Consider the following 16,362-nt stretch of genomic DNA (forward strand, 5'->3'; position numbering starts at 1 on the left):
GATGAGACAAGATCGTAATTGGATATCAGGAATTGAGGAGAAAGAAATATTTTTTTTAAACACATTTGACAAAGCTACAAAAGAGCAAAATGGGAATCTGTAAATAACTAGGTAAGATAATCAAGTGATTGAGTGGTGTGGAGAGTTCCTCAAATAACTCGGCAGAACCGTCGTTGTTTCGGTGACGGTCTTAGTTTTGCCACAAAACCACCACTGACACCACCACTGACACGACCGCTGCTGCTTACAGCTGCTGCTGAGAAACCAGGGGAGACTGAAGTACTAACACTAATTGATAATTGCCTCACAGAGGTGGAGAGCACACCTTCCTGTACTAATTACTGATTGCCTTGGAGAGGTGAAACCACTTCCTCTCCAATACAGCCACTCATTACCAAAACTAGTCACAAATTTCCCTGCCCCTTGATCCTGGATGATGTGTCAACAACTATCTGCAAATACTGAGCAGTCAGCAGCTCTCACACACCAAGTAGGCTGCTGGGAAGACAGGCCCTAGTTAGCAAAAAGACAGTACTATACCACAACAGTAAAGACAACAAAAAATGATACTTCTCACTCCTGGAGATATCAGGAGTCCTCCAGCTATAGAATGAAGTCCCAAGCCGTTGCAGCTTTCAGGAGTTGCCTGTGTTACAATGAGTTGTCTTTCAATTCAGTTCATACAATAAGTTATATAACATATTATAACGTTTTCCCCACATGTAGTTATCTATTTCTATTATCACTGCTAGTCTTGGGTGTCAAGTAGCCTTGTGGTTAGAATGTTGGGCCAGTAATCAAAAGGTTGCTGGATCAAATCCCAGAGCTGACAAGATAAAAATCTGTCATTCTGAACAAGCCAATTAACCCACTGTTCCCCAGGATGCCGTCGTTGTAAATAATAATTAGTTCTTAATTGACTTGCCTAGTCAAATAAAGGTTTCATTTAAAAAATGGTCTGTACCTTGTAGTTAACTCTCCATCCACATAGATGCGCTGTGGTATTGTCTTGCCACCCGCTGATACAGGCGGAAGTGAGCTTGCGAGTGGACTTTTCTTTCTTGTGAACATCGTTCTTTCCTCGTGGAAGAAGCTAGCAGCTGAATAGCTAACTAGCTACCAGTCAACTTAAAATGTCGAAACAACAGTCGTTTCGTGTGTTTTTAAATGAGCGCTTAACTTCGGCTGCTGTGGAGATTTTCGGGGAAGTTGAGAAAACGGTAGTGAAATACCAGGAGGAGAATGATCGGCTACGGAGACTGCTGGAGATCACATCAGAGGTTCAGCTATGTAGAACAGGTACGTATGTACAGTGCATTCGGAAAGTATTCAGACCCCTTCACTATTTCCACATTAGGTTAAAAATCTGTCCATGTGCACTTGAGCAAAGCACTTAACCCTGATGTATCCTGTAATTGCTGCAGATAAGAGCGTCTGCTAAATGACACACATTTCAAGTGTAACGTATTGTACTTTTGCAGTCATTGTTTTTTATTGTAAATAAGAATATAATGTTTCTGAACACTACTACATTCATGTGGCTGCTACTATGATTACGGATAATCACGAATAAATCGTGAATAATGAAGATCATACACCCCCTCCCCAATAACAGGGGAGGTCAGCATTTTGGGATGGATGTTTATTTATTTTTTATTTCACCTTTATTTAACCAGGTAGGCCAGTTGAGAATACGTTCTCATTTACAACTTTGACCTGGCCAAGATAGTGCAAAGCAGTGGGACACAAGCAACAACACAGAGTTACACATGGAATGAACAAACTTACAGTCAATAACACAATAGAAAAATAAATCTATATGCAGTAAGATTACAATTACAATTTAGCAATAAACACTGGAGTGATAGATGTGCAGAAGATGAATGTGCTAGTAGAGATACTGGGGTGCAAAGGAGAAAAAAAATAACAATATGGGGATGAGGTAGTAGGATGGGCTATTTACAGATGGGCTATGTACAGGTGCAGTGATCTGTGAGCTGCTATGACAGCTGATGCTTAAAGTTAGTGAGGGAATTATCAGTCTCCAGCAAATTTTATAAATTTTTTATATAAAAAAAACATTCATAAAAAAATGTTTTGCAATTCGTTCCAGTCATTGGCAGCAGAGAACTGGAAGGAAAGGCGGCCAAATTAGGAATTGGCTTTGGGGATGACCAGTGAAATGTACCTACTGGAGCGCGTGCTATGGGTGGGTGCTGCTATGGTGACCAGTGAGCTGAGATAAGGCGGGGCTTTACCTAACAAAGACTTATAGATGACCTGGAGCCAGTGGGCTTGGCGACGAATATGAAGCGAGGGCCAGCCAATGAGAACGTACAGGACGCAGTGGTGGGTAGTATATTGGGCTTTGGTGACAAAATGGATGGCACTGTGATAGACTGCATCCAGTTTGTTGAGTAGAGTGTTGGATGCTATTTTGTAAATGACATCACCGAAGTCAAGGATCGGCAGGATAGTCAGTTTTACGAGGGAATGTTTGGCAGTATGAGTGAAGCATGCTTTGTTGCGATATAGGAAGCCGATTCTAGATTTCATTTTGGATTGGAGATGCTTAATGTGAGTCTGGAAGGAGAGTTTACAGTCAAACCAGACACCTAGGTATTTGTAATTGTCCACATATTCTAAGTCAGAACCGTCCAGAGTAGTGATGCAGGACGGGCGGGCAGGTGCTGGCAGCGATCGGTTGAAGAGCATGCATTTAACCTCTTACATCTAGACGTTCCGCTAGCGGAACACCTGCTCCAATATCCAATGATAGGCGTGGCGCGAATTACAAATTCCTCAAAAATACAAAAACTTCAATTTTTCAAACATATGACTATTTCACAGCATTTTAAAGACAAGACTCTCCTTTATCTAACCACACTGTCCGATTTCAAAAAGGCTTTACAGCGAAAGCAAAACATTAGATTATGTCAGCAGAGTACCAAGCCAGAAATAATCAGACACCCATTTTTCAAGCTAGCATATAATGTCACAAAAACCCAGAAGACAGCTAAATGCAGCACTAACCTTTGATGATCTTCATCAGATGACACACCTAGGACATTATGTTATACAATACATGCATGTTTTGTTCAATCAAGTTCATATTTATATTAAAAAAACAGCTTTTTACATTAGCATGTGACGTTCAGAACTAGCATACCCCCCGCAAACTTCCGGGAATTTGCTAACAATTTACTAAATTACTCACGATAAACGTTCACAAAAAGCATAACAATTATTTTAAGAATTATAGATACAGAACTCCTCTATGCACTCGATATGTCCGATTTTAAAATAGCTTTTTGGTGAAAGCACATTTTGCAATATTCTAAGTACATAGCCCAGCCATCACGGGCTAGCTATTTAGACACCCGGCAAGTTTAGCCTTCACCAAAATCAGATTTACTATTATAAAAGTTTGATTACCTTTTGTTGTCTTCGTCAGAATGCACTCCCAGGACTGCTACTTCAATAACAAATGTTGGTTTGGTCCAAAATAATCCATCGTTATATCCGAATAGCGGCGTTTTGTTCGTGCGTCCCAGACACTATCCGAAATGGTAAATCAGGGTCGTGCGCATGGCGCAATTCGTGACAAAAAAAATCTAAATATTCCATTACCGTACTTCGAAGCATGTCAACCGCTGTTTAAAATCAATTTTTATGCAATTTATCTTGTAAAAAAGCGATAATATTCCGACCGGGAATCTCCTTTTCGGCAAACAGAGGAAAAATCACAAAGACGGGGGCAGCCAGGGCACACGCCTAAGCCCGCAGTCCCTTGATCGGCCACTTGAGAAAGGCGATAATGTGTTTCAGCCTGGGGCTGGGATGACGACATTCAGGTTTTTTCCGGGCTCTGAGCGCCCATGGAAGACGTAGGAAGTGTCACGTTAGAGCAGAGATCCTTTGTAAAAGATAGAGATGGCAAAGAAGTTCAAGAAATGGTCAGACAGACCACTTCCTGTAAAGGAATCTCTCAGGTTTTGACCTGCCATTTGAGTTCTGTTATACTCACAGACACCATTCAAACAGTTTTAGAAACTTTGGAGTGTTTTCTATCCAAAGCCAATAATTATATGCATATTCTAGTTACTGGGCAGGAGTAGTAAGCAGATTAAATCGGGTACGTTTTTTTATCCAGCCGTGAAAATACAGAATGCGGTCGGATCATCACATAATTGGCATATATATTACTCTTACAGAATTTCCACGTGGTCGAGGGTATTGGAAATTTAATCAAAGCTTACTAGATGATAAATTGTTTAGAACTAGGACAGAAGAATTTATAACTGACTTTTTCAGACATAACATAGGTACAGCAGATCCCCTTATTGTATGGGACACTTTTAAATGTGCCTTTAGAGGCCATGCAATTCAGTACTCATCTATAAAACAAAAGCAATTTAGATCATAAGAGTCCATATTAACAAAGGAAATTGAAGGACTAAATGTACAGTTAGATAGCAATAAAAACGGTTCCATAGAGGCACAGAATAAGTTAGAGGAAAATAAAAATAAATGAAGGAACTTATTCAAGAAAGATCCAGTGTTATATATTAGAAAATTAAAGCGAACTGGATGGAATCTGGGAAAAAATGCACCAAATTATTTTTCAATCTTCAATATAGAAATGCTTCCAAAAAAATGTATTAAAACTTGTTACAAATGGAGTCACGCATGATTCACCAAATTATATTTTGAAAGAGGAAGTAAAGTACTTTTTAAGAATATGTTTTAGTTTTAGTCTCCTACATCTCCACTAACTGAAACAAATTTTATGGATTTTTTTCCTAATAATAATGTAAAATTAACATCTGTACAGAAAGACTCATGTGAAGGCCAAATTACAGAGGAGGAACTTCTTGATGCAATTGGGGCCTTTAAGGCTGGGAAATCTCCAGGGCTGGATGGCATACCAGTGGAAGTATACAAAACTTTTTTTGATATAATCAGAGGACCATTATTAGCATGTTTTACCACTCCTATATAAACGGTAGATTATCAGACACGCAACAAGAAGTTCTGATTTCATTATTACTGAAACAGGATCCAAGTGGTATATATAAAGATCCAGTCCATTAAAAAAATTGGAGACCTCTTACACTTCAGTGTTGTGATGCAAAAATCCTAGCAAAATGCTTGGCGCATGGAATTAAAAAAGTATTGTCAGATATTATTCATCCTAATCAGACAGGTTTTTTACATGGGCGATACATTGGAGATAATATACAACAGTTAATGGAAGCAATAGAACACTATGAAATATCGGGGACACCAGGCCTGGTTTTCATAGCTGATTTTGAAAAGGCTTTTGATGAAGTACGACTGGAGTTTATATATAAATGCCTAGAATATTTCAATTTTGGGGAATCTCTTATAAAATGGGTTAAAGTTATGTATAGTAACCCTAGGTGTAAAATAGTAAATAATGGCTACATCTCAGAAAGTTTTAAACTATCTAGAGGAGTAAAACAAGGTTGTCCACTGTCGGCATATTTATTTATTATTGCCATCGAAATGTTAGCTGTTAAGATTAGATCAAACAATACCATTAAGGGATTAGAAATCTGTGGCTTAAAAACTAAGCTGTCATTGTACGCTGATGATTTATGTTTTCTTTTAAAATCACAATTAGAATCCATCCACAGCCTCATAAAGGATCTAGATACTTTTACTGTCCTCTCTGGATTAAAACCAAATTATGATAAGTGTACTATATTATATTGGATCACAAAAAAATGCTAATTATACATTATCATGTAGTTTACCAATTAAATGGTCTGACGGAGATGTGGACATACTCTGTATACAAATCCCAAAAGAAAGAAATGATCTCACTCCAATACATTTTTATAGAAAGTTAGCAAAAATAGATAAGATCTTGCTACGATGGAAAGGAAAATACCTGTCTATATGTGGAAAAATCACCCTGATTAACTCTTTAGTCATATCACAGTTTACCTATTTGCTTATGGTTTTGCCTACACCTAGTGACCTGTTTTTAAATTATATGAACAAAAAATATTCATTTTCATTTGGAACGGCAAGCCAGACAAAATTAAAAGGGCCTATTTATATAATGAATATATGAATTCGGACGGCAGAAATTATTAAATATTGAAGCATTAGACCTCTCACTAAAGGCATCAGTCATACAAAAGTTATACTTAAATCCAAACTGGTTCTCTAGTAAATTGGTTGCAATGTCTCATCCTATGTTCAAGAATGGTCTTTTTCCCCTTTATTCAGATTACACCTGCCCACTTTCGGTTGTTTGAAAAAGAAATAATCTCCAAAATATCTTTATTTTTTAAACAAGCCTTAGAAGGTTGGTTTCAATTTCAGTTTAATCCACCTGAAAAGACAGAACAAATAATACAACAAATATTGTGGTTAAATTCAAATATACTAACTGATTAAAAAAAATGTATTTTTCAAATAAATGTTTAGAACAGGTATAATTTTAGTGAATGATATTATAAATAGGACCGGTGGAGTTATGTCACACATGCAGCTAACACAGACATATTGAAATGTCTGCTCTACCCAAAATTACAACCAATTAATTGCAGCATTACCACAAAAATGGAAGAGGCAAGTAGAAGGGGAAAAAAGTAAGGAACTTGTATGTCGGCCTTGTATTAAAGAACATAAATGGTTAAACTCTAAGAGGAAAAAAGAATAAAAAGAATAAGCAACGTGGTGAGTTGATGCCTATTCGGCAGCTAGTTAGCTGGGTGGTGAGTTGATGCCTATTCGGCAGCTAGTTAGCTGGGTGGTGAGTTGATGTCTATTCGGCAGCTAGTTAGCTAGGTGGTGAGTTGATGCCTATTCGGCAGCTAGTTAGCTAGGTGGTGAGTTGATGCCTATCCGGCAGCTAGTTAGCTAGGTGGTGAGTTGATGCCTATTCGGCAGCTAGTTAGCTAGGTGGTGAGTTGATGCCTATTCGGCAGCTAGTTAGCTAGGTGGTGAGTTGATGCCTATTCGGCAGCTAGTTAGCTAGGTGGTGAGTTGATGCCTACTCGGCAGCTAGTTAGCTAGGTGGTGAGTTGATGCCTATTCGGCAGCTAGTTAGCTGGGTGGTGGGTTGATGCCTATTCGGCAGCTAGTTAGCTGGGTGGTGGGTTGAAGCCTATTCGGCAGCTAGTTAGCTAGGTGGTGAGTTGATGCCTTTTCGGCAGCTAGTTAGCTAGGTGGTGAGTTGATGCCTATTCGGCAGCTAGTTAGCTGGGTGGTGAGTTGATGTCTATTCGGCAGCTAGTTAGCTAGGTGGTGAGTTGATGCCTATCCGGCAGCTAGTTAGCTAGGTGGTGAGTTGATGCCTATCCGGCAGCTAGTTAGCTGATGCCTATTCGGCAGCTAGTTAGCTGGGTGGTGAGTTGATGCCTATTCGGCAGCTAGTTAGCTGGGTGGTGAGTTGATGCCTATTCGGCAGCTAGTTAGCTGGGTGGTGAGTTGATGCCTATTCGTCAGCTAGTTAGCTAGGTGGTGAGTTGATGCCTACTCGGCAGCTAGTTAGCTAGGTGGTGAGTTGATGCCTACTCGGCAGCTAGTTAGCTGGGTGGTGGGTTGAAGCCTATTCGGCAGCTAGTTAGCTGGGTGGTGAGTTGATGCCTTTTCGGCAGCTAGTTAGATAGGTGGTGAGTAGATGCCTATTCGGCAGCTAGTTAGCTAGGTGGTGAGTAGATGCCTATTCGGCAGCTAGTTAGCTAGGTGGTGAGTAGATGCCTATTCGGCAGCTAGTTAGCTAGGTGGTGAGTAGATGCCTATTCGGCAGCTAGTTAGCTAGGTGGTGAGCAGATGCCTATTCGGCAGCTAGTTAGCTAGGTGGTGAGCAGATGCCTATTCGGCAGCTAGTTAGCTAGGTGGTGAGCAGATGCCTATTCGGCAGCTAGTTAGCTAGGTGGTGAGTTGATGCCTATTCGGCAGCTAGCTAGGTGGTGAGTTGATGCCTATTCGGCAGCTAGTTAGCTAGGTGGTGAGTTGATCAGGCTACGTTGTATGCATTGTTTGTTGACATCCTTGTTATTTACGTAGTTTTGAGAACAGATTCCTGTTGGAACGTTCCCCAAGTTATACCCACCCCTGCTAATGTATTCAACAAGTATGTGGTTTCACAAGCTTAATGTGTGTAAGGAATATGGGATCAAATACTACACTTCTGACTACTGTAATACACTAAGTTAATTTATCCAAACGCTTTTGACTTCTTCACGTTGGGGGACTAGATGCATAAAGTGCTTTGATTTCTAAATGGTTAAAACAGATCTTATGAAAATTCCCTCAAATAAAAGGTGACATTCTGTATTGTCACCACATATAAAACATTTGATCTCAAATCCCAAATTCTGGAGTATAGAGCCACATTTGTAAATGTTAGTTTCACTGTCTAAATAAATACATAGGGGAGTGTAAACCTCTGCTATTCCTCTCCTTCCCTCCAGACTCCCTGCAGCTCTCTGTCTCTGAAGAGGAGGTTCCCCCTGAGCAGCAGGAGTGGAGCCCCAGTCTGGGACAGAAGGACCCAGAGACCAGAAAGATGAAAGAGGAACAAGAGGAAGTCAGGACCAGTCAGCAGGAAGAGCAGCTTCAAGGGTTCTTTGATACCAAAGACTCCACATTCACTCCTTCCTGTGTGAAAAGTGAATGTGATCAGATGGACCCACATCAAGAAGCCATACTAGCTGAACACCCAACTCTCAGTCCACTGAAAACGTCTAAACTACAGTTGTTTCGTGTGTTGTTAAATGAATGTTTAACGGAATCTGCTGCTGTGGAGATTCTTGGTGCGGTTGAGGAAACTGTAGCAGAGTACCAGGAAGAGAATGATCTGCTACGGAGACTGCTGGGGAGGACACCAGAGATAAAACTATATAGAATAGGTTTGTACGTAGATCTACCGTAATTTCCGGACTATTAAGCCCACCTGAATATAAGCCGCACCCACTGAATTTAAAAAATATATATTATTTGGAATATAAATAAGCCGCACATGTCTATAAGCCGCAGGTGCCTACCAGTACATTGAAACAAATTAACTTTACACAGGCTTTAACGAAACACGGCTTGTAACAAAAAATAAAAAATTAGCAGTAAGCTTTAGTTGTCTTTTTGCACTGAGTCAATTCCTCACGCTGCTGTTTCCAACGTCTTATCATCGACTCATTAAGACCAAGCTCCCGTGCAGCAGCTCTATTTCCTTTTCCAACAGCCAGATCAATCGCCTTCAACTTGAAAGCTGCATCATATGCATTTCTCTGTGTCTTTGACATGATGAGGGTGACAAAATGACTACCGTAATCAGAATGATGGGAAATTTGAGAGCGCTCAATTTAATCTAAACAGTAAACAAAAAAAGTTGTTTGACCTTAACCCGTTCGGCAATTTCATTGGTCTAATGAAAGCTTCATGCCGCCAAAAAACTGAGCACGTCACAGAATGTGCGTTTTTTGTAGAAAATTTTTTTTGAAAGCGGGAAAAATCCATATATTAGCCGCGTCATTGTTTAAGCCGCGAGGTTCAAAGCGTGGGAAAAAAGTTGCGGCTTATAGTCCAAAATTTACGGTAATACCTAGCTAGCTACGGTTCTACTTAGTTAATAAATTGTTTCCGGTGTCGTGTCTTTGGCTATGCCGGATTAAGTGATATGACATGCTAACTTATAAAATGATTTCTCTGTAATTAATATTACCTGATTAAGCTAATCATGTAAATGTAATTAACTAGAAAGTCGGGGCACCACGGAAGAACGTTTACAGAGCCGTTATCTTCCGAATAAACTCTTAAAATACTTTGTAATATTTTACATCGATAGCAGTCAATATTAACCCTTGTTTTATTTTCAGTCTCATAATGAAAGTTGTAAATTCTTGGTTATCTTCACGAACCCTGGCTAACAAGTTGAATCAGCAATACAAAATTGGGTTTAATTATTTATTTACTAAATACCTAACTAATCACACAGAATTACAAATACACAGAATACAATGATGTCATACAGAAAACGTCCTGGTGGACGGAACCTGTATGAAAGCTGGTTACACAAAGGAAAGGGGGATGGGCTTGAATGAAAGAGCGGGAAGATTTAGGAACACAGAAACAGCAGCTATGCTATCGTAAATACATTATCTTATGCATTCTAAATTACCGCCCATTTGGAAAAGGAAAATGCAATAAATATTTACTCTGAGCTGCGCTTCGGTAGATTGGTCGTAGATGCTGGCCGGGTTGGCCAACAGACCTTCCTGTCCTCGCAAGAATGTCTCTGGTGGTAAATTGGATACGTGGTGGTATCTTCGTCCGTCTGTTAGACTGGATCCGTCGTCCGTCCTTTCCTAGCCCACGTTACAGCGGCTAGGAAGTAGCACTTCTGTAGTGAATAAGCTCAAAGTTCATACCAGTTCATACCATAGCTCACGCCGAGGTTGGCTTAGTTCTGTCCTTGACATGTGTGTCCTTCTAACGTAGAGGCTGCAGACCTCCTGTACTGGAACAACGTGGTTATCTTTTCATCAAAGGCTTATATAGTGGAGAGGGGGAGGGAGGTGTTTCATCGTTTATAACCCCTGACTCTTCACAGGGGTGGGCCACTGATCAAGCAGGGCACTTTCCTTATGAAAACCCAATTCTCTCATTTGGAAGCTAAAATTACATTTCATCTCCTAACAAACATTTTCAATATCAAACATTTCAATTGCATAACAATTCCATGTGACTCTGATAACTAGAGGGCGTATACTTTCTCAGGTACAGTTTATGTCGTCCTGTCATCAATCATAATGTCTCAGATGACAACTGATATGAAATCCATACTCATTACGTTATCAAGCATATTTCCAACTGGTTTTATTAACAAAATATGGTTCCTTTCCCCATGTGTTTGATGTTCCCAGACTCTCTATATTTAACACAGGCTATTCAAGTCCTTCAGTAGATTCAGAGAGGGGAAGGGAGAAATGTATTTATTGGGGGGGGGGGGGTGTCATAAAACTTACCCACAGGCCAACGTCATGACACCGGTAACAGGGATCTCCATTGCATCCATTTTTAAAGAACAGTTTATAATATAGCTAAGATTCACCGGGCATAATTAAAAAGTTATTTGTCAGGAAAAGATTATTTAAAATAGCTTATATAGCACAGCCTTTCTGACTCCAATGCATTTCATTAGAGACTGTGAGTACGTTTACGTTCACACTAGTAATTCAATATTATATTGATGATGGCAGTAGGCAGAGTACGGCTTCAGTCCTGTAGACCCCTGACTCTGCTCATCTTAAACGCCGTGAGGTCATAATAGAAGTAAGCATACGGTGATCAAAACATCTAGTTTTCTGAGAAATATCTCAAATTATTAGGACGTGTACAAGCTTTATTAAAATATCAAGTTTGGGAGCAGTAAAAAATGTTTTATCTGTTTTGCACATTATTTTAGCTCCTGTTATTATGTTGGATCAATGCCAATAAAGACGTTTTCAATTAAAAAATATATATAATTCACATTTGTGATTCAAGTGTTCTATTTAATTCTGTAGTATATAAATAACATCTGTTCCTCCTCTCCTTCCCTCCAGACTCCCTGCAGTTCTCTCTTTCTCTCTCTGAAGAGGAAGTTCCCCCTGAGCAGCAGCACTGTGAGCTGGAGTGGAGCCCCAGTCTGGGGCAGGAGGACCCAGAGCCCACACAGATTAAAGAGGAACAGGAGGAAGTCAGGACCAGTCAGGAGGAAGAGCAGCTTCAAGGGCTCTTTGATACCAAAGACTCCATATTCACTCCTTCCTGTGTGAAAAGTGAATGTGATCTGGAGGACCCACTTTGGTCCTTGACTCTTCCCCAAACCCGGACTGTGGAGAACGGAGAGAGTGACTCTAAACCAGTGGATCTGAAACCTTTTGTCACTGTGACCCACATTAAGGGTCTCAACATTCCCTGTGACCCTCCAGATAATCAAAACAATGCCTCCAGCCACAGCTCAGCTGTAAGCAGCGACACAGTAGGACTTGACAGCAGCCCACCATTGGATCCAAGCCCACCATTGGATCCAAGCCCACCATTGGAGAAACACTGTTCCAAACCCAGCACCACAGCTAGAAAAACTCATCACTGCCGTGACTGTGGAGAAACGTTTGCTCTGAAAGCTGATCTGCAGAGACATGTGACTCTCAGCAAGAAGAGACCCAGTGAATGTAGATTCTGCAAACAACGCTACAATTCCACCTGTAAACTGAAGGCCCATGTCCGACTCTGTCACGGTGGGAAACCCTATACCTGCCCTGTTTGTAGCAAGACCTTCAAACACAAAGGTGGTCTCCCCAGGCACATGAGGATTCACAAAGGAGAGAAACCTTTTAGCTGTGGTGACTGTGGGAAAAGCTTCAATCAGAAGATGAGCCTAACTGAACATTTACTGATTCACACAGGAGAGAAACCATTTAGCTGTGGTGACTGTGGGAAAAGCTTCAGTCAGAAGGGATCCCTTACTGTTCATAAACTGATTCACACAGGTGAGAAACCTTTTAGCTGTGGTGACTGTGGGAAAAGCTTCAGTGTCAAGCAGAACCTAGCCAGGCATAAACTGACTCACACAGGAGAGAAATCATTTAACTGTGGTGACTGTGGGAAAAGCTTCAGTGTCAAGCAGCACCTAACCAGGCATAAACTGACTCACACAGGAGAGAAATCATTTAGCTGTGGCGACTGTGGGAATAGCTTTAGTCGCAGAGCGAACCTAACCTTCCACATATTGACTCACACAGGAGAGAAACCATTTAGTTGTAGTGACTGTGGGAAAAGCTTCACTCAGAAGGGGGACCTACAGAAGCATAAACTGATTCACACAGGAGAGAAATCTTTTAGTTGTGGTGACTGTGGGAAAAGCTTCACTCAGAAGGGGGACCTACAGAAGCATAAACTGATTCACACAGGAGAGAAACCATTTATGTGTGGTGACTGTGGGAAAAGTTTCAATCGCAAGGAGGCCTTAACTACGCACAAACTGACTCACAGCAAAGAGAAACCATTTAGCTGTGGTGACTGTGGGAAAAGTTTCCGTGTCAAGCACAACCTAACCACTCATAAACTGACTCACACGGGAGAGAAATCATTTAACTGTGGTGACTGTGGGAAAAGCTTCAGTGTCAAGAGCTACCTAACCAGGCATCAACTGACTCACACGGGAGAGAAATCATTTAGCTGTGGTGACTGTGGGAAAAGCTTCCTTGTCAAGCGCAACCTAACAGCTCATAAACTGACTCACACGGGAGAGAAACAACATGGCTGCTCAGTCTGTGAGAAAAGATTCACTCGTAAGACTCATCTGCTGAGGCATGTAGATTCCGTCCACAAAGGAAAGAACGGATGAAAACGGGTAGACGAAAGAAAACAAGGACAGAGTGGAAAAACTTCCTGCTTCCAAAATAACCTAACTATTCATATAATGACTCACACAGGAGAGAAATCATTTAGTTGTGGTTGCTGTGGGAAGAGCTTCAATCGCGGGGAGACCTTAACCACGCACAACTGACTCAAATGGGAGAGAAACCCTTTAGCTGTGGTGACTGTGGGAAAAGCTTCAGTCAGAATGGGATAGTTTTACCATGTTTTGAGGCTATAGCATAAAGTGTGTTCGTAATTACATTGCTTACAAACCATGGAGTAAAACAATCTTAGCATTTTTGTATTTTTATTTTTTGAATTAGAATCATTTATTTACAATACAACATATCTCAGACACATTACAACATTGTTTGTCGCTCATCCTGGTGAAAATAGATTAAGGGATGAATACAATTGTTTTTTTTGTTGTTTTTATATGTAAGAATGTTAGTTCCCATCAAGGTGAATGCTGCATTTGTGTGTAGTCTACACTGAGTATACCAAAGGACATCCAGCCAACTTGCCACAACTGTGGGAAGCATTAGAGTCAACATGGGCCAGCATCCCTGTGGAAAGCTTTCAGCACCTTGTAGAGTCCATGTCCAGACGAATTGAGGCTGTTCTGAGGGCATAAAGGGATTCAACTCAATATTAGGAAGGTGTTCTTAATGTTTTGTCCACTCCGTGTATAATTCATTATCATTTTTTTTTTTTTAATGGATGTGGCAAATGCATAACGGCCTTCCCTGTGGCTCAGTTGGTAGAGCATGGTGTTTGCAACGCCAGCATGGTGTGCAACGCCAGGGTTGTGGGTTCGATTCCCACGGGGGCCAGTACAAAAACAAATGCATGAAATGAAATGTATGCATTCACTACTGTAAGTCGCTCTGGATAAGAGTGTCTGCTAAATGACTAAAATGTAAATATTTAACATTTCCCTAATTAAACTTGTGTTGACCTGCTTCCTCGTTCTGAACTATTGCTCAACTTACAGTACCAGTGCAGTAATAGCACCAAGCGACCACTAGATGGGGGTGTAGGACCACTACATAAGGAAGAGCAGTGTACTGTACTGTGTAGTATAGTAACAGTCTACCCACAACTAGGCTTCTGCAGCCACAGAGGAGCTTTACAAGTCAACTCTGCATTACAAGCCAACATCTCATCAAAACACAAAAATAACTTATTAACTGTATAACTGATCAACGCACCATTATACCAGGTCATGTAATGCTTAACCCCCCCCCCCAAAGAGATGAATATGATATTTGGCTACAGAAGTGGTATTTATTACTGATCTCTACAGCTTTTGTTTAAAAATAAATCCTGTGAAATGATGTCAACACATACTGGAGGAGTTACTGACTAGCTACAGTGGCTAGCTTAGCTAACGAACTAGCTACATCACATCAACACATACTGGAGGAGTTACTGACTAGCTACAGTGGCTAGCTTAGCTAACGAAGTAGCTACATCACATCAACACATACTGGAGGACTTACCGACTAGCTAGAGTGGCTAGCTTAGCTAACAAACTAGCTACATCACATCAACACATACTGGAGGAGTTACTGACTAGCTACAGTGGCTAGCCTAGCTAACGAACTAGCTACATCACATCAACACATACTGGAGGAGTTACTGACTAGCTACAGTGGCTAGCTTAGCTAACGAACTAGCTACATCACATCAACACATACTGGAGGAGTTACTGACTAGCTACAGTGGCTAGCTTAGCTAACGAACTAGCTACATCACATCAACAAGTTATTCAATCGTTGCACCCACACTGCTCGCGCACGTCGAGCATCTATACTGGACTAAACTATACTGGACTGAACTGAACTGGACTATACTGGACTAAACTATACTGGACTGGACTATACTGACTGAACTATACTGGACTGGACTGGACTATACTGGACTAAGCTATACTGGACTAAACTAGACTGGACTATACTGGACTAAGCTATACTGGACTGGACTAAACTATACTGGACTGGACTATACTGGACTGGACTATACTGGACTAAACTAAACTATACTGACTGGACTATACTGGACTGGACTATACTGGACAAAACTAAACTATACTGGACTGAACAAAACTATACTGGACTGGACTATACTGGACTGAATTAAACTCTACTGAACTAAACTTTTCTGGACTGAACTATACTAGACTGGACTATACTGAACTATACTGGACTGGACTATACTGAACTATACTGGACTGAACTATACTGGACTATACTGGACTAAAATAAACTATACTAGACTGGACTATAGTGGACTATACTGGACTATACTGAACTAAACTTTTCTGGACTGGACTATACTGAACTATACTGGACTATACTGAACTATACTGAACTATACTGGACAAAACTAAACTATACTAGACTGAACTAAACTATACTGGACTGGACTATACTGGACTAAAATAAACTATACTGGACTATGCTGAACTATACTGGACTAAACTATACTGGACTATACTGGACTATACTGGACTGAACTACACTGAACTGAACTATACTGGACTGAACTATACTGGACTGAACTATACTGGACTAAAATAAACTATACTGGACTATGCTGAACTATACTGGACTAAACTATACTGGACTATACTGGACAAAAATAAACTATACTAGACTGGACTATAGTGGACTATACTGAATAAACTTTTCTGAACTGAACTATACTGGACTATACTGAACTATACTGGCCTGGACTAAACTATACTGGACTGGACTATACTGGACTGGACTATACTGGACAAAACTAAACTATACTAGACTGAACTAAACTATACTGGACTGAACTATACTGGACTAAACTATACTGGACTAAACTATACTGGACTAAACTGGACTATACTGGACTATACTGGACTAAACTATACTGGACTATACTGGACTAAAATAAACTATACTAGACTGGACTATAGTGGACTATACTGGACTAAACTGT

General features: G+C 40.5%; 1 protein-coding gene across 1 annotated transcript; it reads left to right on the plus strand.

Moving 5' to 3' along the window:
- The first annotated feature begins 1,028 nt into the window (after nucleotides 1-1,028).
- On the plus strand, nucleotides 1,029-14,348 carry LOC123728766 (uncharacterized). Its single transcript, XM_045701628.2, has 3 exons — nucleotides 1,029-1,299; nucleotides 8,457-8,894; nucleotides 11,586-14,348. Exons 1-3 carry the CDS (start codon nucleotides 1,134-1,136, stop codon nucleotides 13,370-13,372), a joined length of 2,391 nt encoding a protein of 796 aa, XP_045557584.2. The 5' UTR covers nucleotides 1,029-1,133; the 3' UTR covers nucleotides 13,373-14,348.
- The last annotated feature ends 2,014 nt before the right edge of the window (nucleotides 14,349-16,362 follow it).

Source organism: Salmo salar, chromosome 18 (assembly GCF_965601325.2).
Source record: "Salmo salar chromosome 18, fSalSal1, whole genome shotgun sequence".
Lineage (NCBI taxonomy): Eukaryota > Metazoa > Chordata > Actinopteri > Salmoniformes > Salmonidae > Salmo > Salmo salar.

What these genes read in the sequence shown, in the direction of transcription:
- LOC123728766 (XM_045701628.2), top strand. Translation starts at nt 1,134, where the DNA reads ATGTCGAAACAACAGTCGTTTCGTGTGTTTTTAAATGAGCGCTTAACT. An exon ending in GGTTCAGCTATGTAGAACAG is followed by an intron (nt 1,300 to 8,456) that starts GTACGTATGTAC and finishes CCTTCCCTCCAG; the next exon opens with ACTCCCTGCAGCTCTCTGTC. An exon ending in GATAAAACTATATAGAATAG is followed by an intron (nt 8,895 to 11,585) that starts GTTTGTACGTAG and finishes CCTTCCCTCCAG; the next exon opens with ACTCCCTGCAGTTCTCTCTT.